Here is a 23281-nt window from a genome sequence, read left to right as displayed (position 1 = left end):
GATAATAATAATATTATATACACACAAACTAAGAATGTATTCACATACTATCTTATAAGCCAAAAAAAAAAAAAAAAGAATTAATGAGAATTAATGGAAAAGACCAATACTTAGCAGAAAAGGATAAAAAATATAAATAGATTATTCTAAGATAATCAGTAGAACACGACATTTGAAATAGCAGTTGAAAATCATTTTGGAAAATTTTATATCAGTTTTGTTTTTATTATATTTATTACTTATTTATATATTTATATTAAATTCTAGTTTCTATCATCTTTGTTGTATATTTTTATGCCTCTCTAAAAACTCTTTCTTAGTCCATTTCCTTCAAATCTAGAAACCCTTCATCTATAATTCCTGGGCAAGAACACATTCCACTGTCCCTGATCCTCATTATGTTTCATAAGTCTCAACACATTGAATATAGAGAATAAGTGGACACTCCTCAGACAAAAACCTAAAATACTTAATATATATTTATGTATGAACACTAGTTTAAGTGGTTAATGGAGAAAGAATTAAAATAAGTTGAAGTGTTGACTTCCTCAAAGTATCTTATGTGATAATTTTAAATGACCATAATTTGGTAGCTATATAGAGTCTATACTCACTGGTTTATTTTGAGAAATCTCAATGGAAGTTATGTACTCACTGGGGACGTATGGGAATGAGAGAAATGGAGAGGGTGTACTCTTATTTTAATAGTGATCTAAAGTTCTTTTCTTTCTTTCTTTCTTTCTTTCTTTTTTTTTTTTTAGTGAAGCCTTCCCTGAATGTATGAACTGTAACACAGAATTAAAGCAGTATTATGTAAAAGTAGTGTAAGAAACACTCTCAGAACCATATTTTTTAAAAAAGACTTGATGGAGTAAGGAGGAAATTTCACTGAAGTAAAATTGTAAAAAGATAAAAGATACAATTATAGATATTTAGAAGTGAAAAGATAACTAGCATTAGTTAGAGGGCATTTTTTATAAAGCAGCACTTAAAGTAAGGCTTTTATTCACATGAGAAAATGTGAAACCAAAAAAAAAAAAAAAAAGTGAAACCATTACTACTGATTTAAATTATCTTTTTGTTTTTTTCTTGGCCAGATGCTTTCTTCCTACCATCATCATCAAACTTCAATTTCTTTAAAAATTAGAATGCTCTTACTTCTTTTTGAGGCACTGAATGTTGTTTCCATAGAAACAGTAATAATGTCACAAACAGATTATGACTGGTGATGATGAACAAATAGATTAATAAAAAGGTCAAATCAAGAAAATCTTGACAAATATATCTAGCAATAATGAGTCCCAAAGCAGAAGCTAGAAAGGACAGAAAATTAATGAAAAATTCACATGCATATATGTTTTAGTCTATTTTAACTGGACTGTAAATAAACACAAGGAATTGTTTGTAAGAACAAGGTTTATGTCAGACTCTCTTTGTATATGGCAAGCACTTGCAAATAATATTCTACCTTACAAACAATAGTCTGTTGAGTGAACAAATGATCAAGGAACTATTTATTATCTTCAAAGAATAATCTCCTAAATTAGCACTTTTCAAACAGCAGTTTATAGCCCATAAGGAAGTTGTGAAATCAACATAGTTTTAAAAATGGCATAAAACAGAAAATAGCAGAGTCCACAGCATGTAGTAAAGTGGGTTGCTTTATAATCCTTATAAGTATATTTAATGTATACAAGATACATATTTGTATTAAGGATGCTCAATCACCTGCAAAACGCATTGTTTACTGTGAGTTAGAGACTTTAAAATATGCTGTCTAAATGGCACTTTGGGAGCCAGTTAGTTTATTATTTATTTATTTATTTATTTATTTATTTATTTATTTTTATTTATTTATTTATTTTTTAATAGAGTGAACAGGGAGAGGGTCAAAAGAAGAAAAAGAGAAAATCTTAAGCAGGCTCCAGTATGAGCCTGAGGCAGGGCTTGATCTCATAACCCCTGAGATCATGACCTGAGCTGAAATCAAGTCAGATGCTTAAAACGGACTGAGGCACCCAGGTACCCCTCACCAAAATTCAATTTAATTGCCTGGAAATAGCTTATGTGCTAAGTGAACTGAGTTTAGTTCATGATAAATTAATTAAGAAATGCTCTAATTTCTTCACCTTTCCTTTCCTCTCCTTCTAAGTGACTCGTTCTTATTTTTTAGATGCATATGGCATCTTTCCTTCCGTTGGAAAATAAGTTCTGATTAAGTAACAATAATTCATATTTAAGAGAAATTGAGGAGATTTACTCTGCATGACGGGTCATCCCATTTCATCAACATGCCAGGCTGCTCTGCTAATATCCAGACAGCTCAGGAGGTACTGAACCACATTCATTATACTTAAGAAGATATATTTAAAGAAGTGGATAATGAAGAATGTGTGAGATGAAAATTATATTTGTTCCTAAAAAATGATTTTTTTAAGTTACCTGCCTGATAAGATCAAAACCATTATAAATATCACAGTTAAAGAGAGGAAAATTAGATCATTTATTCTTAAACAATGATAAAAAACTGTTGCTACCAAGAGCATAAAATGAAACCCTAATGGTTTTGTAGTCAACTGTAACAAGGGGCAGCAAAACTTGCCTGGAGTGAAGCAAGATGTTACATTTATCCAAAATATCTCCTCCTCTGCATCACTTTCATCACTTTCCAACCATTTATTATATGAAATATTTTGTAATTTTTTTGAAAGATTTTATTTATTTATTCATGAGAGGCAGAGAGAGAGAGAGAGAGAGAGAGAGAGAGAGAGAGGTAGAGGGTAGAGACACAGACACAGGCAGAGGGAGAAGTATGCTCCATACAGGGAGCCTGATGTGGGACTCGATCCCAGGTCTCCAGGATCATACCCTGGGCTGAAAGCAGCACTAAACTGCTCAGCCACCGAGCTGCCCCAACCCCCTTTTTTTTTTTTTAAGATTTTATTCATTTATTCATGAGAGACACACACACACACACACAGAGGTAGAGACAGACACAGGCAGAGGGAGAAGCAAATATTTTGTATTTACTTTATACCACTTCCTTAGTCATGTTTAGTCTTTTGAAAATATGTCATAACTAACAAATGTTTAGGTGAGCAGTGTAAGCAGTAAACTAACTGGAAATATAATCTAAATTCTGCTTTTACTTATAGACTAGAACTGGTGGGTTAAAACTGAAAACTCTGAAGGAGCTAATGCATAGGAGAGGATATGGAATATACAAATTAACCACTAAATAAGTGTCATCTATGGTTTTTGCAAAATGCCAGCTAATAGATTCTTATTTTATTCCTAATGCTACGTCTACAGGGACAGTGAAAGAGACATTTAACATAAGTACTTTTGCTTAAAAATCAATTTCCACAATAATTTTACTTTAGCAATAAATGTGTCATACTTTTTAAAAACTCAATTCAAAGCATTTGAAGCTAACATGTAAAAAGTTAAATCCTAAAGTGTTCAAATTACAAAAATATTTTATAAAATAGCAAATTTTTTCTTATGGGAGTAGAATAATCTTTTACATAGTCCTATCAAAGTATACTTGTTTACTAGTAGCAACTTAAAAATAACTATACAATTTTCTGGTATCAGCTAACAGCAGGATTTTGCCTGAGTGTAGCTATTCATTGCTGTCTCCCTATGCTTGCTCTACTAACTACTAGAAGATGCTAGCAAATGACTTAGAGAAGGGAAATTACAAGAGGTGTGCATTTAATTTATTCCTTTTAAAATCTATTCCTAAAATTTTCTAGAGAAGAGGGTTTTGTCAGGTACCTTTCATAATGAAGTACTGGGCTATTGGGTTACCTTCACAAACTAATATCCACTGAAAAGGAAGAAAAACATGGAGCAGTTTTAGACACAGCACCTTGGCCACTCTACCTACTACTGTTTTGCATGTTTGGCTTTCTTCTGTTTAGCAGAACTGTGTATTTTCCCTAGCTCTTCTAATTTTGACCTCTGGTATTCCAAATCTTGACTTAGCAAAATTGACTGCTCTCTTATATTGTTGGCCTTATTTCTGTGGCCAAATATCCTTGCTCTAGGTTCAGCTCTATGTTTCTGATCCAAACCTAGTAACTTGACTTTCATTCCTGATCACCAACTTGATTATGAGTCTGACCATTTGGACGGCCACTCCATCACTATAAAGGCTATGCATCATAGCCACTACCTGAAGTCAAACAACTGCTTCATAACTCAAGATGACTTAAAGGAGCAAAATAAACATAACAAAAAAATATTAATAATATCTTTCTTTGGCAAAAAAAGATTAATTCTGAAATAAATTGTGCAGATCCAAGAAAAATATAAAGGAAAATATGAGAATTAGTTTACATATAAGTGTCAAAAGAGAAAAATTTAATCCTAGAATACATGTAATAATAAAGGCTGAGTGTATAAGTTTTCCCCTATTTCAAGCTAAAAACAAAGTTCTTCAGTAGTATTAGGTAAATTTACTTAACAGCAGTTAGTAGATATCCTACCTGATTGAAGAGGGGAAAAAAATTCCTTCTCAATTAAAAATACTTCAGCTTCTATTGATTCTAATTTAGGTAAATTGTATTTAAATTAAGCTAAAATCAAATGCAAACTAGCTGAAAATGGATGTTTGGTTAATGATCTAAAATCAACTGCATATAGGTAAATCTAGTTTTATATTTGCTTTGTTGAGTTTGAAAGTAGATACTCTATCGTTTTTTTTTTATTTTCTTTGTACTACTTACTATTATTTAAATATGTATTAGTTATTTGTTTACTTATTCATGTCTATCTTCCCCTACTAGAATATTAACTCCATGAAGGTTGGGACTTCATCTGTTTTGTTCATCACTCTATTGCCAGTGCCTACAATAGCATCTGCTACATACGTAGGCTTTCAATAAATTTCTCAAATGAATCATTAATGGATGTGACATGCGGATTTAATCCTTACAAAATTAAAACCAAATGCAGTTATCCAAGAAGACCAAGAAGCCACAAACATCAACAGTATTTCACATGACTGCTCTAATGCCTGAAGTTGGTAATAAAGGGGAAGGTCAGGAGTAAGAGAATTTAGAAATCATTTGACTAGAAAAAAAAAAAGTAAAAAGTAAAAAAAAGTCTTCTCCCCATCCAGATCCATGGATACTATGAATACATATGATATTTAAAATGCTAATCAACATCTAAACAATTCCCGAAACTCTCTTTAACATCCTTTAATTCTGAAGTCATTTTGGTTTCTAATCTTATTTTATTACTATTTTGGAAAAAAAAAATATTCTTCAAGAAAATTCCAATTGATTAATACCACCTAACTTATTAGTGAAGCATTAGCCTCCAAACAGATTTTCATTAGAAATCATTTCTCATTTGTTAGTAGAGATACCTCAAGTGTTGGTGATATATAAGAATGAAATTTGGTATCTGATTCCTTTTTAGGAGAAAGGTGAAATGCTTCAAAGCAAGAAAAATGCAGCTCTTGAAAACCAATGAAAAAGCTGAAGAGAACTATAGTTTCCCATGTTTGAACTCTAATATTATTTTTACATTGTTCTTTTTTTCTGCACCAGGAGAAAAGAGAACACACACACACATACTGGCGCACACACACATACTCATATTAACAAAGAAAACTTCATATTTATATTCTCCCACAACAATGATTATGGCACAGCCAGCTACTGAATGTGATCTTATAAGGAACAGAGATGTACAGACACAATAATAAAATATTTCTGATTTAATAACACCTAACATAATGTAATTAGTACTTTGACTACTTAATTATAAAATACAGCTGGCATGATTTTTTTAGTATTTTAATACTGGAACTTCCAATATTTGAAGGTAATCAAAAGAGCAATTTGAAATTAATAATCATAACAATTGCCAAAATTTTAGCAACTCAAAACTAGAAGTTATAATAATTACTAACATTTATTGAGAGCTTACTATATGCCAAACACTTCATGCTTTACACGAATTGTCATTTATTCCTTACACTAATCCTATGAGATAGATACCATTCATTTTTACAGATAAAAAAATGGAGACAGTTATTAATTCCTTGCCCAGGAACATAATGATAGTAAGAAATGGAATAGAAATGCAAACCTAGGCAATTTCATAGATGGAAACTTATAGTAATGTATCCACTCCTGATAAACCTTACCAAAAAATGATGGATACAAGGCAAGAGCACGATGTCTGCCAAAGTGAAGTACAAGCCCTCTGCAAACACGTGCTCCAGAGGTGGAAGGTCAGAGGCTTTTGCTTTTCTGATGTGAGAAGGCTCTCTGTTGGTAGTAGCTGGTTCTTCATGTACTGTGAGCTTTGAGAATGCCACTTTAAGTTCCAGGCTCTTGGATGAAGAGTCCAATTCTTCAGACGTTTCTTGTCTATGCACCTTGTTCTTTGTTTTTTCCTTAGCAAGGGAAGGCCCGACCCCAGCAGCCTTCTGTTGTTTCAGCTTCTGCCGACGGAGTTTGTCATCATTATGCACTCTTACAGGCTCACTAAGCTTTTTCTCTAACTGTAGTATTTCTGCAGGGATAGTTGGGTGCTGGTCAGATTCTTTGAGAAAATTTTCAATAGCTAAAGGGATGGTGAGTTCACATAGCCTGGTCCACTGACTAACCTGCAAAACAAAACAATACAAGAAATGAAAGGAGCCTTTACTTTCAATATGGCTTGAAGAAAACTTTCTATTGGGAAATAAGACTAGTTTTGACAATTGAAGCCAAGCCATCCCTGGGTTAAGATTTTTGGTCTATCAAGGGACATATTACAGTGTTTCAAAAATGCTAACACTAAACAGTTAAAGATTCTTATGCCTGGAATACATGTTATCCTCTTGTATCCTCTTACTGAATAAAACCTTCCTTCCTAAAGCCTTCAAAGTACATGCACCCCCACCCCTAAAAAAAGTATGGTTTTCAAGGCACTGCTACTTGAGCTCCTGTTCATGTGTAAAATTTCCTTTAAAAGTTCTCAGTTAAAACAAAAGATAAAAAAGAGGGACACCTGGGTGGCTCAGCGGTTGAGCGTCTGCCTTGGATTCAGGGCATGAGTCCCAGGATCAGTCCCATATCAGGCTTCCTGCAGGGAGCCTGCTTCTCCCTCTGTCTATGTCTCTGCCTCTCTCTATCTCTCATGAATAAATAAATAAAAATTAAAAAAAATTTAAAAAAAGTCATTCTCTAAAACCAAGGTCTCCAAACCTCACAAATTAAATGCTGAATTCTTATTTTTCAATGCTGTACTGAAGTACTAGCATACATAAAGGGCTTATTTCATTATTTACTATAGATTTTTTAAGTAAGCAGGATTTTAGTCTCCCACAGAAAGTTAAAATGAATGCTCAAATGAATGTGTAATCACTTTAAGTAACAAGAGAGCCATCATACTTACTTCAGCACAGGCTTTCAAGCAAGTCTTCTTAAAACCCAGAAGTTCCAAAATCTCTTTCTTGGAGGAGTCAGCTTCATACGATTTCTGGATTATATGTCTCAGTACAACAGCAAGTCCTGCTCTACAGAAATTGTCTGGTTTTTCTACTACTGCAGGTAAACAGCAATTCTGGACTATTGGTGGAAGCTCTTGTCTTGAAATAATCTGTACTTCAACTTCCTGAGGCACTACATTTTCTAGTGAAATATCTCTACTTTCTCCAGTGAGGACTAAGCAAACTTTAAAGATTTTACAGTCACAGTATGACAACAAAAATAAAGTTACAGATGTATGAAGAGGAAAGATGCACCCTTCTATTTGGTGAAAAAAGTCCAAGTATAGGTATTCTTCTTTAAGACTTTTCTTAATGCCTTTCATTTTCTTCTTTTATTGGGTCACCTGCAGCATAAATTGAAGTGGTTATAGGACTTACAGTATTGTAATTTAGAAGCTGAAATAAAAGATGAATATTTTAAAACTTTGTCCAGAAATCAGCAACGATTTGTGATAGATAAAATTCTGCAAGAATTTGTTTCTGAATGCATGGCTTCCAAAAGAAAGATTTCTACCCTGTGCAATTAACTAGTCTCAGGGGGTGATTTTACATCCAGCTCCTTTAAAATAAGCATACCTCAGGTGCTTAGCAATAGAACAGTCCCAATCAAGAAGTGTGATAAGAACAAGAGATTAATAGAATGGGAAATAAATAATCAAGAATCCTAGGAGTTGTCTGGAGAAGCTTTGGCAACACTGGTCTTCCCACACCACTGGTCTTTTATAACTTTACAACATAATAGTCATGAGGAGGTGGAGGATTCATTCCCTCGTGAGAAATGGATTCTCTTAAAGTAAATGGATTTTGATACGATGAGCTATTGCATGCTGAATCACAAGAGAAAAATATTTTAAGTTCCCAATAACTTAGATGCTGATAACTGAGATATCTCAATGTTAACATGTCCAGAAACATTGATCCCTACCTATACCTGCTCATGTATCCTCCCCATCTTGGTTAATGGATAATCATTCTCCTAGCTGCTCAGGCCAAAAATCTGGAGTCATTTTTAATTACTCTTTTCTTTCACACCTCCATAACCAATCCATTATAGACTTATTTTGGCTCTTCAATATATATCAAAAGTGTTTATTTCACAATATCTTCATTGCTTTCACTATAATCCAAGCCACCATCACCTATCCCTGAATTATAGCAATTAATCTTCTAATCCTGCTTTCCATTCTACCTCCCTCTCTATTCTCCATATAGTATCCAAAGGGACCCTCCTAAAAATGGAGTAAGATCACATCGCTACTCTGACAAATAGCTTCCCATCCTATTCAGAGAAAAGGCAAAGCTCTTACAAAGGCCTAAAGATCTCCTTGATCTCATTATTCACTACTCCAGCCAAAGTGACTTGTTATTCCTTTAAAATACTAGGTACATTCCCACCTCTGGCATTTTGCAGTTCTGTCTAGTGCCTGGAACACCCCCTCACCTCTTTCAGGTATTTACTTAAATGTCAGCTTCTCATTAAGATAATCGGTGGCTACTGTATTTAAATTGAAAATCACAACCTCCACCCTCTCTGAAAACACTATTCTATGCTTTTTTTTTCACACTTACCACTGTGGTAACACACTGTATATTTTGCTTCCCACAAATAGAATGTTCTATAAGAATAGGAATTTTGTTTTATTTACTACTATGCCTAAAACACTTGATATGTATATATGTGATTTATATATTTATATATATAAATTATGCATATTATATGTAAACATTATAACATTATATATTATATATACCATATATATAAAACATATATAAACATGGCCTGATATATGTATTTTACACGTATGAATACACACGGTTATTTTAAGGATGCAGACATACAGTCTTGAGGTCAAATTACTGATGGGTGTTTTCAAGTCAGATTTCTTAAAAATTTTGTCAATTATGGTAACTGATTTCTACTTTCCTTATGTCTAAAATTCCCCGTGTTCTGATCCCATAAATCACAATTCCAAAATTAACACTAGATGGCACTCTTTAAAAGCATTCACCATGGAAACCTGTAATAGACAGTAGAGGAAAAAATTATTTCAAAAGCCTTTAAAAAGTATACTTGCAACTCTTTCAAGTATATTTGAAGTATTAGTGTACTCTGAAATTTAGGAAACTGTTAACATTCTAAATTTCCTTTCAAACTCCTTAGTTATTGTTTCTTTTCAATCAAAAGCAAAACACTTGAGTATCTTTAAGTGTCTCGGTCCTCAGCTCTTTTGTTATTAAAGAACTAATAATTCATTATAACAAAAAGATATAGTTAGTAAATTACTGAGAGAACCTCTTGATCATGCAAGTACTCATTACTGTTTTACATTTCTTTTATTAAAACAGATCTGCACCTTGGTTTGTTACTTCTTTAAAAGATCTCTAGGGGAAAATTATTTCATGTGATTAAAAAGCAACAACTTTTTAACCCATGGGAACCATTTTCTCCTTAGCTTGTCTTTTTTTTAAATTTATTTGTACTTACAGTATATTTTAAAACAAAGTATTAAGGGGTGCTTATTAAAGCTCACAGGCAAAAGAGACCACATTTTCTAGGTAATTAATAATTTATTTGAGGAGTTTGCTCCTGTAAATCTATTGCTGATAATTTACTGATCTTCTTAACTCCCTCTGCTGATAGTGGTATACTATAACAGAAGATTCCTAAGTGCTTCAAGAAGCAGATTTGAAAGAAAATGTGATTTATTTCCTCATTTGCCCAGCAATCTAGGAAATAGTAATTATAAGACTAGTGCTGCTAACTCTTTAAAAAGCCAAACAAAACTAAAAACAATGTCATGCTATTTTACAGCTTGTAATTTAAGAAATATTTTTAAAAATTAGAATAAGTGTATATTTGCCACTTTCCAAGGCCTATAAGAATAAGAACTTTGAGAATAGGCTTTTACATATTCTATAAACTTTTGTCACTGTGAACACTTAATAAATGCTAAATGTCAACAAAATAGAATAGCAATAACCTGCCCATGGAGATATCTAAAAATTAATGAGATGCCGGAGAGAAAATGCAAAGTACTGTTGATTCTTAACATAATTTATTTTTCCAATATAGATGTTGGTGTTTTTTTGTTTTTTTTTTTCCCCTGGGAGATTAAAAATGTTACTTAATGATCTTGGAGTTAAAAAAATTACTCTCCCTGGGCAATTTCTTCCCATTAAATACTAATGTAATTTCTAAAATAAATATTAAATATTAGCAAACCTGTACAAATTTGATGTTTTTGGCTTGTACTATGTGTTTAATTTTTCAAGAGAGTAAAACATAGTTTTTGCTTTAAGTTTGCAACCATCATACTCAAAAGAAACCCCTTTTTCTTCTACATATCTATCTAGAGATTCCTTCTATCATTATTTTTATGTCATGAACTTTAAAAAGGTGGGTACTGTAGAATCATCTTCTGGGTCTCTAGGGTTTGGGCGCAGCTCCTGTTACTCCATATTACATTCCTGCCACGCTCAGAAGTAGTGTCATTTGCTTAGCTTTGACAGGTGCCACACTGCAACTACTCCTGAGATAAAGTGAGAAAGCAGCATATAAATCCACAGACTTAGGAGCTGAACAGAGCTAATGGAGTATACTTCTCTTCCCTGGACATGCCAATTTGTTTGGGAATGTTGCACAGGGAATATATAGGTAAAAAAAATTTAAACCTGGTTTCATTACTTGTGAATCTTCAAAGATATATTGTTTTAAGTAGGTTCCACACTGGGCTTGAACTCATGACCCTGAGATCAAGATATGAGCTGATAATCAAAAATTGGATGCTTAACCAACTGAGCCACCCAGGTGCCCCTTCAAAGATATTTTAAAACATAACTGAAGTAGTCACTGGTTTAACATTTTAGGCATCTACACCATTTTTTTGGTATTCTCATTCTAATTAACATATCTTGGTGTTGATAAATTGAAATATTTCACATATGAAAGGGTAAATGAGCTTCATAGGGTTTTAAAATCTAAAGATATTTTACTATTTCACTTCATGCATATGTTTATATAAAGAAAGACAAAGAAAAAATATAATAAATGTATTGAAAATAAGCATACTTGGGGGCACCCGGGTACCACAGTTAAGTGACCAACTCTTGGTTTTGTTCAGGTCATGAGTCAAAGGTTGTGAGATCCAGCTTTATGCCTGCTCAGCTTATTGAGAAGTCAGCTTGAGTATCTCTCCATCTCCCTCTGCCCTCTCCCCACTCATGCTCATACGCACACATGCTCTCTCTCACTCTTTTAAAGCTTAAAAAAAAAAAAAAAAAGAAAAGCATACTTGGTCAGAAGTTGAAAAAATTTTTTTGAGTTTTGTGTTCAGTTAACGTCTGGATCTGGGGCAACTAAATATTACATGGTGGATAAACAACTAAGTTATATATTACCTAGTACATAAAGACCAAAGAGTACGCCACTGTAACAAAGTATTGTTTTACATCAAATAAGAAATTATCACTGTGCCTGGAATTTAACGGGTGCTAATAAATGTTAAATGACTGAACAAAGAATACAATTCTAATAATATCACATACATTTTATTGTCCGCCAACCATGTGCTATAACACATACAACTTTTAAACATTACTTCTAATCCTCACAATCCTTACATTTTAATTCCATTACACAGATGAGAATTGTCCATCAATACAAAAACATTAATTGAATTTATAAAGGGATCTTATCTGAAAATATTTAGGAATAGCTATTTTTCTTACATAAATAGCGCTATTTTATAAACTAAAATTTCAGAAAGTGAAGCATATTGCAATCTTATTGCAGCAACAATTTCACCAAAGTGAAATTCATCAGAAATCATGTTATTCTAAGCAATTGTGCTGGTCTCAGTAATCCTTGATAAAAAACCTGTTCTAAGAACAATCATTTGACAATGAAGATTTTTGGTAGCTTCTCCCTAATTCCCTTTATCCGATACTCCACAGACCTCTTAGCATCTGTAGCTCAGTGCTTTGCCCTATTTTCAACTACACTCATTCCTGATTACTGACGTTCAACCTTTTCACCATGCCACACAATAAGATTTTAATAATGCAACTCATTATACTGAATAAAAAGGATCATGAATAAAGGTGAAACAAAAGGATCATGTACTACATGGGATAAAACTGATATTTTTTTTTATTCTGTGCTTTTCATCCTTCCTTTCCTCCTCCCCTCTCCGCTCTTTAAATGCTGGCTAGGGGGCACCAGGGTGGCTCAGTTGGTTAAGGGTCTGACTCTTGATTTCGGCTCATGTCAAGATCTCATGGGTCATGAGATCGAATCCTGCCTCAGGCTCCCCACTCAGTGAGGAGTCTGCTTGAGATTTTCTCTCCCTCTTCTTCTGCCCCTCCTCCTCCTCCCTGCCCCTCTCGTGCACAGGCTCCAGTGCACACTCTCTCTCTAATATATAAATCAATCTTGGGATGTCTGGGTGGCTCAGTGGTTGAGTGTCTGCCTTCAGCTTGGGTCGTGATACCAGAATCCTGGGATCAAGTCTGGCATCAGGCTTCCTGTGGAGAGCCTGCTTCTCCCTCTGCCTATGTCTCTGCCTCTCTCTTGTCTCTCTCATGAATAAATAAATAAAATCTTTAAATCAATCTTTAAAAAAATAAATGCTGGTTAGTACTCACTAAATTGATTTCACGATCCATTAATGGGCCAACCCACAATACAACAGTACTATTCTGGTGATCTCCAGTACCACAGGTTAAATATCCTCAATGACTCCTATTTTTATCTCAGTCACATCCTTTCCCTTGAACCTCAGACTTCTTACATGCTACTTGCCATCTTCTCTTGGGCATTTTTCTAAACTTGTTCCTCATCCCTTAGTAGTCCCTTTATTGATAAAATGACATCATTCACCCAGACGGTCAGGTCCTTAATTCTGAAGTCTCACTCATTTTCTCTCCTAAGCTACTATTTCTACCTTTGAAATATATGCTGAATCCAACTTCTTAGTACCGTTACCTAAGTCATCACCAGCTTTAAAGAGACTACTACAAATATCCATTAACAATATTTCCCTACTCTAAAACTAGTCAGGGTGACCTTTAAACATATAAGTCAGTTCACACCCTTCGCTCACAATCATCCAATGGCTTCCCAAAACAGTTAAAATAAATTCCAAATTTCCTACTATGGCTTATGGCTGCCATGACCCTAGCTATCTTTTTTTTTTTTTTTTAAGATTTTATTTATTTATTTATGAGAGACACCGAGAGAGAGGCAGAGACATAGGCAGAGGAAGAAGCAGGACCAATGTGGGATGTGAGACTCGATCTCAGGATGATAACCTGATCCAAAGGTAGATGCTGAGTCACCCAGATGCCTCCCCTAGCTATCCTTTTCTGACCTGACCCTCTACCTCTGCTCCCTCTTGCTCACTCCTCTCCAGCCAGTTCTCCCTACTGTTCTTGAGAGAAGCCAGGCATGTTTCCAATTGAGAATTTTTTGTACTTGCTGTTCCTTATGCCTAGCTTGTTCCTTCATTTCATTGATGTCTCTAAATAGTAACACAAGAGCTATGTGACAACCTGAATAGAAAAAGCACTTCCATCACCTCCTGACCCCTAATCCCCTTTTTTCCTTTATATTATTATCTGACCTATAACTCCAATGCATAGGAGTACCCAAATTTTACTCAAGAAATGAATGAATATACATAAATATCAATAATCATTCTAATGACAATACTATTGAGAACTTTAGTCTTGGTACATTAGCCTCATTAGCCTCATTCTTGACACCATTCTTCCAAATGAATAAATCTATTTTAAGAGCCAACTGTGTATAAATTGAAATGAAGAAACAAGATGACCTCCATAAACTGATTTGGAAAAAGTATCACTTGAATCCATCTAAACTTATAGAGAAAATACAGTTTTTGTATATACCAATAGTCAAGAGAACTAGGAACCTTACTAGAGTCTATATTCTTAACAAGTAGAATAGTTATACACCAAGACATATAAAGTAATGGCTAAGAGCCTAGACTCTGGAGTTGACTGGGTTCAAATCCTGGTTCTGATATTTAATAGCAATATAAAACTTTTTTGTACCTTAGCTTTCCCATTTATAGTGGGGACAAGAAGATTTACCATATAGTATGCTGTGAGAAACTAACAATGCCTATAATAAATACTAGCTATTATTATTCATTTGTAATTAAAATTCCTTATCCATTAACACTAGTAAACAAATTTTGACTGGCAAGCCACAAATCATGCTGTATATTTCCAAACTTCTCAGTAAAGGTAAGGAATTTATGTGAAAATGAAAAGCCCCCCCCCCCACGGCTCCCCACCCCTACGAGTACCGAAAAAACCTGTTAACTATGACAAGAAGTCACACAAGGTAGGATATGTGATACCTTAAGTCTACTTGCATATTAACCGCTTATATTGAACAAAATAGTTCAACAGTTTACAGGTATGAAATTACATTTTTATTAAAGATTAAAATTTGAACTCAAGTTCCTTAGTATGTCAAATGTTCATTATGAATATTGGAACTTAGATTGTGTTTTGTACATTTCACAAAATGGCACAATTTGGTTGCAAATCTCACCTTATTTTCTTACTATCTATATTATATAAAAGCTTGCCCCTACAGAGTTCAATAGCAGCTAACTACCTTGGACGTTAAAGGTTAAAAAAGAAAAAAAGCGGGATCCCTGGGTGGCGCAGCGGTTTAGCGCCTGCCTTTGGCCCAGGGCGCGATCCTGGAGACCCGGGATCGAGTCCCACGTCGGGCTCCCGGTGCATGGAGCCTGCTTCTCCCTCTGCCTATGTCTCTGCCTCTCTCTCTCTCTCTCTCTGTGACTACCATAAATAAATAAAAAATATAAAAAAAAAAAAAGAAGAAGAAAAAAAGCTGAGCTGCTTCAGTGCTTATTAGATTATGTAATGTGGGGATACATATAGTTAAGTCCTAGAGGACAGAGTTCAATAATTAAAATGGGCAAAAGGTGAGGGGAAACTGTTTAAAAGTGAAAAAGTTTACAGTAACTTTAGCCATAACAGAAGTGTGTCATCTCTCTAGAGAATCAGAGAATTATCTGCTGCCACAGAATCATAATGCTTGCAGCTAAGCCTGACCTCATAATTAATGGGGACCACAGCATAAAATGCTAACATGTTAGAAACAGAAATGCCTGCAAGCCTGAAATGAAAGCACCGAATCCCCATAGCAAACAATACCTAGGCTGGTTATGATCTAAATGCTTTAAATCCCTGTAGTCTAAGTACTAATCCTAACAGAATTCCGTGGGCTACTTTGAATACTTGATGATAAAAAAAACAATTTATAATAAGGAATGGTATATACTATAGATGTTGTAGTGGACTGGCCTAGAGAATTTAAGTTGCAAGATCTGCTAAATTGTTGCTATGAGAAAGGCTAATTGGATATTCAGTATTTATTTCAAATCACAGGTGATACCAAAGCTACAAAGTAAACACAGGTTGCTGTTGTTTTTAAACTTGATGGGGCCAATATTACAGAAGTTCCAATCTAACTTTGCTTAAAGTAGGCAAACATGTAGAAGTGTAAAATAATAATAATAATAAAATAGATAATCTGATAAAACAATTCTCAAATCTCACCGATCTCATCACAGATTTGTTTTTAAAGTTAGACCTCTTAAAATAAGGTCTTCAGGTAGAACTCAAACATGATTTCACGTTGTGAGTATGCCTTAAGGCAATCCTCTTAGTAGCGTATACTCCCCACCAGGCAGTTAAATTAAAAAAAAAAAAAAAAAAAACTCAACATGGCTTCAAGTTTGATTTATTAAATATGACAGCAAATCATTCAGTTGTATTTGTAAGAGAATTTATTTTCACAGTATTCAATGACCATGTTTACAAATCGCCACATTCTTGCCAGCTTTGTCATTTTTCTCTAATACTTTTTCTATAGGGAGGCTTGGAAAAAGAACTACGCTATTAAAAATCAATAACTTAGCACAAGATAGATTATCAAACGGTAACATTCAAGAATTTAGGACAAGAAATGGGATCCCGGGCTCAAGAATAAAGGGATTAAAAAACAAGTCACCTCATTCCAAACGAGGTGGAGTTGAGGCGGGAAGTACGGGTGTTCGTGAACGTTTCCGAAACCGAAGCAATCTTTCATGCAAGTCAAACTTTCTACTCAAACTCGAACTTGTTTTAAGACCGAACTGAAACGCTGCTTTGACAGTGTAAAAGAAAACAGACAGCCGCAAACGACGCAAGTCCTCTGGAGCAACTGTTCAGCAGTCCTCACGTACAACTGCTTTCTCTAACCGGGAAGGCACGGAATAAAATGCTAAGTGTCAAAGAGAGAGGGGGAAGGAAAAAAAAAAAAAAAGTTAAAGCGTGCCAAAAAGGTCTTAAAGCGACACTTAGCAGCAAACGGCAAACGACTCCACGGACTCCTGCAAAGAGAAGCTGCTCTAGTCCCCATCAGCAGAGGGAGCCACGGGGACTGGCCCTGGGAAACCTGGGAAGGGGCCCGGGGCCCTCCACCAGCTCCCTCAGAGGCTGTGACCGCCCAGGAGGGGCCCAGCGCTGGAGAAAGCTCGGGACACTCACTGCAAGCCCTTGCCTCTCCCGACCCCCCGCCTCCTCCCCATCCCCGTCTCGCAGCATCAGCCGGGTCGCCTCCGGATGCAAAGAGCAGTCGCGGTGGGGGGGGGGGGGGGGGGCTCGGGGGGACCGCGGAGTCCGCAGCCTGAGCTCCCTCCTTACCTGGTCGCAGAGGCGCGGCCAGGCAGGGAGGGTGCGTGAGTGTGTCAGCGACACGAGCCGCCTGCGCCTTCCCACCCCGCGTGAGTTTTCCGAGGCAGCTTCTGCGAGTCTTCGCCCACGGACCGCGGGCGGCCAGAGAGGCCGGGAAGGGGCACGCGGCAGGCACGCCGTCTTGGAAACAGCCGCGTCCGCCGTCATTCATAATCCGGCGGACCGGAAGCCGGGGTTACGTCACTTCCCGCCGTGGCACAGCCGAAAACTTCCCCCCTTCACGGCGCGGCAGGAACCTTTGTTTCCCCGTAGTCGGAGCCGGCGAGTTCCGGGAGCGGTTCGGAAGGGGCCCCCGGGAACGGACGGAGCAGCGGGGCGGAGCGGTGAGTTGTGACGAGCTCCCCGGCTCCCAGCCGCCTCTGGGAGGCTCGAGACCTCCGCGAGGGGCGAGGCGGGAGAGGAGCTTCGTGGGGTCTTAGTTCCCTGGCTGCTGAGGGGGCAGCGTCGTCACTGGCGGGCGGCCGCGCGCCCGGGCTGACTGCCCTCTCCCTGCGGCGGGGCGGGGGCGGGGGCGGGGGCGGGGGGTGGTGCCGAGCCTCCTCCTGCAGTGCTGTGGGCTGGGGCTCTCCCGCTCGGCTCGGCCCGGCCCGGCCCCGGGGACTGGTCCCTGCAGCCCGGTGCCCGACCTTCCCCGCAGGGTTTTGGCGACTTCTCTGGGCAGCTCCCTCCTTCCGCCTCGCCTGTCCTCTCGGACTTGCTCCTCGAAGACCTTCTCCCATGCTAGGCCTCCGGTGTCCTGCTTTGATCAAAGGACTGACATCCCTTTTCTGAGCGTCTTCGGCCCCTTTTTTTCAGCTTCTCTTGTCACTCGGTTGGTTTGGAGTCGTGGTCCTTCCGCTTCCCCTGCGTTTCCAGACGTGTCCCTAAGATATCAGTGTAACCCAGGGCCGAGAATTCAGTAGAGGACTGAAACGGGCAGCAGCTTTAAAAGATTTTTTTTTTTAAATCTTTTTTTAAAAAAGGCTGTTTTTGCAAGAGCCTCCAAAGACATGAAAGGGCAAAGCTTGCTAGAGCTGGTAGGAGATGGCAACCCTAATATTGCACTCGGTGTGAATAGGTGGTTTCCTTTATCTTGTGTCCTTGCACGTGCAGATGATCAACTCTGGACTTTTTTTTTTTTTTTTTTTTTTTTTTGGTTTTATTTATATATTCACACAGAGAGAGGCAGAGACACCGGCAGAGGGAGAAGCAGGCTCCCTGCGCGGAGCCCCATGCGGGGACTCCATCCCAGGACCCCCGGGGTCACAACCTGAGCCAAAGGCAGATGCTCAACCCCTGAGCCACGCAGGTGTCCCAACTCCGGACTGTTTTTTTAAAAAAAAGATTAGCATGTAGAATGAGAAATTGGGGATTTGGGGAAAGCATTGTGAATATCCAGTTTCGGTGGGAAAGATCACAGAAGCCCCAGAAAGTGATTTTTAAATAAAACCTAGTTCATTCACTCAGTAAATATTTTTGAGAGGCTAAGTTTCAAACCCTAGATACATAACTGAATAAAATAAGTTTCTTGCCCTCATGAAGTTACAGTCCAGTGTAATTAATGAAGGTAAAGCCAGGTAAAGGATTGGGAAGAGAGTGAGTACTGCAGAGAGGAACATTGTACAAGTCTCTAGTCATCAAAGAGGTGACTTTTGTTTATGTTTCTTTTACTGTTGCTTTTTTGATGTTTGAGAGGTTTGGTGGAGGCGCAGGAGGTACAGGGAAGATGGGTTTGCGTTTCTTACTGCTCTTTGCAAAGGGACTTTGTAAATTGGTTAGAATTGTGTAGGAGGGAAAAGACCATTACACTTTACTTTGATCCCTAATAATTCTAATAGCTGTTATTTTATGGTACTTTGCAAGGTAGCCATGTGATAGTAAAAAAGAAATGTAGAATCTCCTCCCTTAAAGTACTCAATAGTTTTATAGGGAATATAACTCTTGTGCAAAACAACAACAAAAGTATGGCTCAAGGTAGAAAGTCCTAGTACCACCAGAAAGCAGTATGATGTATCCTGGGAGGGAGAGATTTTTAGTAGTGTTTGGGATGGATAAGGACACACCAGCAGTGAAGAATCCACATGAGAAATAATATTTGAACATAAAATTTAGACATCTAAAAAATGGGTAAAAAGCTTCCCGGACAGAGAAAAATAAGCAGAGGTGTCAAGACAAGCGAATGGCTCTTCTGTATAAGAATTAAGTTTTTGTGCCAGTGAGAGTCTTTTCAGAATTGGGCTTTATTTTGAAGACAGTAGGAAGTTTTAATTTTTTTGAAGATTTTATTCATTCTTGAGAGACAAGAGAGACCTAGGCAGAGGGAGAAGCAGGTTTGCAAGGAGCCCAGTGTGGGACTTGATCTCAGATCGCAGGATCACGCCCTGAGCCAAAGACAGACACTCAACCACAGAGCCCCCTAGGCATTCCAGGAAGTTTTAATTTTTGAGGAAGAAAATGAAAAAGAAAGAAGAAATGTGTTTTGGGAACATGAGTATGGCAGTAGTGCTGAAGTCAAGGAGAATAGCTACATTACTGCTATACCACAAAACTTAAAAGACATGAATTGGAGTAGTAGCAGTGGAAGTGAAAAATGGAACAAATGTGAGGAATGTTGCAAAGTCAGAAACCATAGGGAAGGCCTACTGATTTTTTGGTTATACAGAATAAGAGAGGATTTAGTGAGGGAAGGATTTAGGCCTCAGACTAGATTAGCAGAGAGTTGTGTCATTCATTGAAAAAGTACAGGACAAACTTTTGGGAGAAAGTATTCATAATCTCAATTTTAGCCATAACTGAATTTGAGATACCATTAGGGCAACCAGGTAGACATATCTACTAAGCAATTGGAAATGTGGGATTTGAGCCTAAGTGAGATTGGTGTGGTGATAAAAATGAAATCATCTGCCTAGAGATGGTAGTTAAAAACATGATCTATAGAAGATAACCAAGGAAGAGATTGGAAGCAGAACTAAAGAAGATAAAGACAGATACTTGGATAATACCAAGAGTGACAGAGCTGAGGATAAACCAGAGTAAGAGTTGTCAAGAGATAGAAGAGGAAAAACCAGAAAAGCTAAATGTAATAGAAATCAAGGAGAAAGTTTTTAACTGAAGAAGTGAATAGTATGTGTTCACTTGGCCAGCATTTAATGAATACCTGCTACCTGCCAGGCATTCTGCTACGCACATAGCTAACAGGAATAGGAAAATCAATCCAGTGCTGGTTGTCATGGAATTTACATTCTAGTGAGAAAGATCTGTTCACATAATTAGCAGTGTAGTTACGATTACAAATAAGTGCAGGATGTTTGGGTACCATGTAACAGTAAGACTTCTTGTTTTGTTGGGGGAAATGTGAAAAAAAAAGAGATATGAAGGGTGAGTAAGATGGGACACTTTTTACTGAAGTGCTGAGGGAAGAAAGAGTAAGTATGGGAGGTTGACAGACTTGAACTAAGTTATGTGGCTACAACAGAGAATGGGAATAGCCTGAGATACTTAGTAACATTTAATGAATGTGTACTCTGTGCTAGATACTCTTGTAACTACTTTGCAAGTATTACCAGATCTTGTAGGGCATTAGAAACTTTGTTAAGGATGTTGTTCTTTAACCTCTGGACAGAGAGAGGTGAAAAGAACATTTTCACCAAGTGAGTGATATAGAAAGATGGGGACAAGGAGGGGGACAAGAGTGGTTGTGGGAAGACTGATTAAGCTATTATGGCAGGCCAGACAATGGATGATGGTAGCTTGGTTTAGGGTGGTGGTAGTAAGGTTTAAAAAAGGCATATTACTCAGCCATTAGAAACGACAAATACCCACCATTTGCTTCGACGTGGATGGAACTGCAGGGTATTATGCTGAGTGAAGTAAGTCAATCGGAGAAGGACAAACATTATATGGTCTCATTCATTTGGGGAATATAAAAAATAGTGAAAGGGAATAAAGGGGAAAGGAGAAAAAATGAGTGAGAAATACCAGAAAGGGAGACAGAACATGAGAAACTCCTAACTCTGGGAAATGAACAAGGGGTGGTAGAAAGGGAGGTAGGTGGGGGGGTGGGGGTGACTGGGTGACTGGGTGACGGGCACTGAGGGGGGCACTTGATGGGATGAGTACTGGGTGTTATTCTATATGTTGGTAAATTGAACACCAATAAAAAATAAAAAAATAATAAAAAATAAAATACACATAAAAATGTCAATTAAAAAAAAGAAAAGAAGGGATCCCTGGGTGGCAAAGCGGTTTAGCACCTGCCTTTGGCCCAGGGCGCGATCCTGGAGACCTGGGATCGAATCCCACGTCAGGCTCCTGGTGCATGGAGCCTGCTTCTCCCTCTGCCTGTGTCTCTGCCTCTCTCTGTCTCTCTCTCTGTGTGACTATCATAAATAAATAAAAAATTAAAAAAATAAAAAAATAAAAAGGCGGATTAATTTGAGATATATTTAGGCGGTTTGGTGACTGAATACTTGGGCTGGGTGGGGGGATGAAGTAGGAGAAGTTCAAGTGGATACTCAGATTCTGGCTGGAGCAATGGGGTGAGTATCATTTGAGAAAGGGAATCCTAGGAGATCTGATTGGAGACAAAGAGGTTATGAGTGGCTCTATTAGGCACATGTTGAATAGGAGGCACCAGTGAGACAGCCAAGTCAAGCTGGCAGTTGGATCTTGGGAGAGATGGATGGGCTGGGGAAATAAATTTATAATCAGTGGCAAAAGGGTCTAGATCAAATTGTCTAGGGCAGTAATTCTCAAACTTTACAGTGGATCAGAATCAGCTAGAAGGTTTAATACAGATTCTGGACCCACTCCCAGAGTTTCTTCTTCAGTTGATCTCATGGTAGAGACCAAGAGTTTGCATTTCCAACAGTTTCCTAGGTAATGTCTGTGCTGCTGATCCAGGTATCACATGCAGAGTGAGACAAAAAGAGACCCAGAACCTAATCTTGAGGAACTTATTTAAGTTGAAGTGGAATAGGAACCTACAAAAAGACTAAGAAAAAAGTAGGAGGAGAAAACAAGATTTATTATATTTATCTAAAGCTATGAATACTTTGGTAAGAACATGGAATGATAGGACAAAGGCCAAATTGCAGGAAATGCAGCATAAATAGAAGAATGAAGAAAGGGAACATAGAATGAGAATGACTATCTGAGGAAGTTTTGGTATAAAATGAAGAAGACAGGGTACAAGAGGCTTGAATATATTTAAATGTTAATGAAAAGATGCTGGTAGAAAGGGGTTGTGATGGTGGGCTGTAGAGAAGTCCTAGTAAATAATCCACAGTGCAGGGTCCAGGTGGAGAAGGAAAAGGTAGGATCCAGGTACAGGTAGTAGTACATGGAGAGCCACCTTTTCATTTATCAGGTGGGGAAAGGAAAGGATAGGTACAGATAAGTTAGTAGATGATTTAGTGTCTCTCTGACAGCTTCTGTTTTCTCTGTGAAGTCCGCTAATACATCTGCTGAGATAGGGTAGCAGTTTCAAGGAAAATGGAAAGTGTAACTGGTCTTGGCAAAAAGTAGGGAAGTGAGTTGACAAGAGAAGCATGACAAGATTGCTAAACTGTGTAGAGTGCTTAGAGAAGACTGGTGAGTCTGAAGATACAGTGTGTGTCTCCTCTGCACTTAGTTTGGGTGCAGTCAGGGAGAAGGTAAATAGCAGGATGGTTGGCTACAGAGTAGATGAAACCATAGGACTGTAGAACAAGGGTGCTTAGGAAAGAGAGTCTTTGAAAGGCTGGACCTTGGAATATGTGCTGGAAGAGATGTAAAATGACAGACTGAAAATAAATCAATAAGGAAAAAGAGATGGAGAAAAGAGATCATTGTTTATTAGTTGGAAATTTCTGTGTTATAAGCATTTGCCATAGATGATTCCTACTATGAGTTAAGAATTCATTCCTACCAGTACCACTACTACCATATTCCTAGGTCATTGACATTTTTAAAACAGTAATTGCTAATTTTCTGACTTTTTTTTTAAAGCAATACCTAGATTTTAAA

General features: G+C 37.4%; 2 protein-coding genes across 9 annotated transcripts in view; one reads left to right on the top strand and one right to left on the bottom strand.

Annotated features, from left to right (window-relative positions):
• GSTCD (glutathione S-transferase C-terminal domain containing) overlaps positions 1-17800 on the bottom strand; it is a 124597-nt gene extending 106797 nt beyond the window's left edge. Inside the window, exons 1-4 of one of the 3 annotated variants that reach the window (XR_013370781.1) lie at positions 17246-17800; positions 16572-16823; positions 7405-7842; positions 6167-6631 (exon numbers count right to left, since the gene is read on the bottom strand). Coding sequence is in view for 2 of the 3 variants with exons in the window: in XM_077882191.1 (XP_077738317.1) it covers positions 6167-6631; positions 7405-7821 (882 nt within the window). In the remaining variant the exon portion in view is untranslated. The remainder of the gene's footprint in view (positions 1-6166; positions 6632-7404; positions 7843-16571; positions 16824-17245) is intronic. The other 2 variants (XM_077882191.1, XM_077882192.1) reach the window with 2 other exon arrangements.
• The window catches only part of INTS12 (integrator complex subunit 12), a 37945-nt gene continuing 32136 nt past the window's right edge, over positions 17473-23281 (top strand). For 4 of the 6 annotated variants that reach the window (XM_077882195.1, XM_077882196.1, XM_077882194.1 and 1 more), the window contains exon 1: positions 17473-17619. The gene's annotated coding sequence lies outside the window, so the exon portion shown is untranslated. Of the gene's footprint in view, positions 17620-21677; positions 21814-23281 lie in introns of those variants that run through there. The other 2 variants (XM_077882198.1, XM_077882197.1) reach the window with 2 other exon arrangements.

The sequence above is a fragment of the Canis aureus genome, chromosome 33 (genome assembly GCF_053574225.1).
Source record: "Canis aureus isolate CA01 chromosome 33, VMU_Caureus_v.1.0, whole genome shotgun sequence".
NCBI classification, from domain to species: domain Eukaryota; kingdom Metazoa; phylum Chordata; class Mammalia; order Carnivora; family Canidae; genus Canis; species Canis aureus.
Note: the sequence above shows the minus strand (reverse complement) of the source record. Positions and strands in the feature narration are given on the sequence as shown.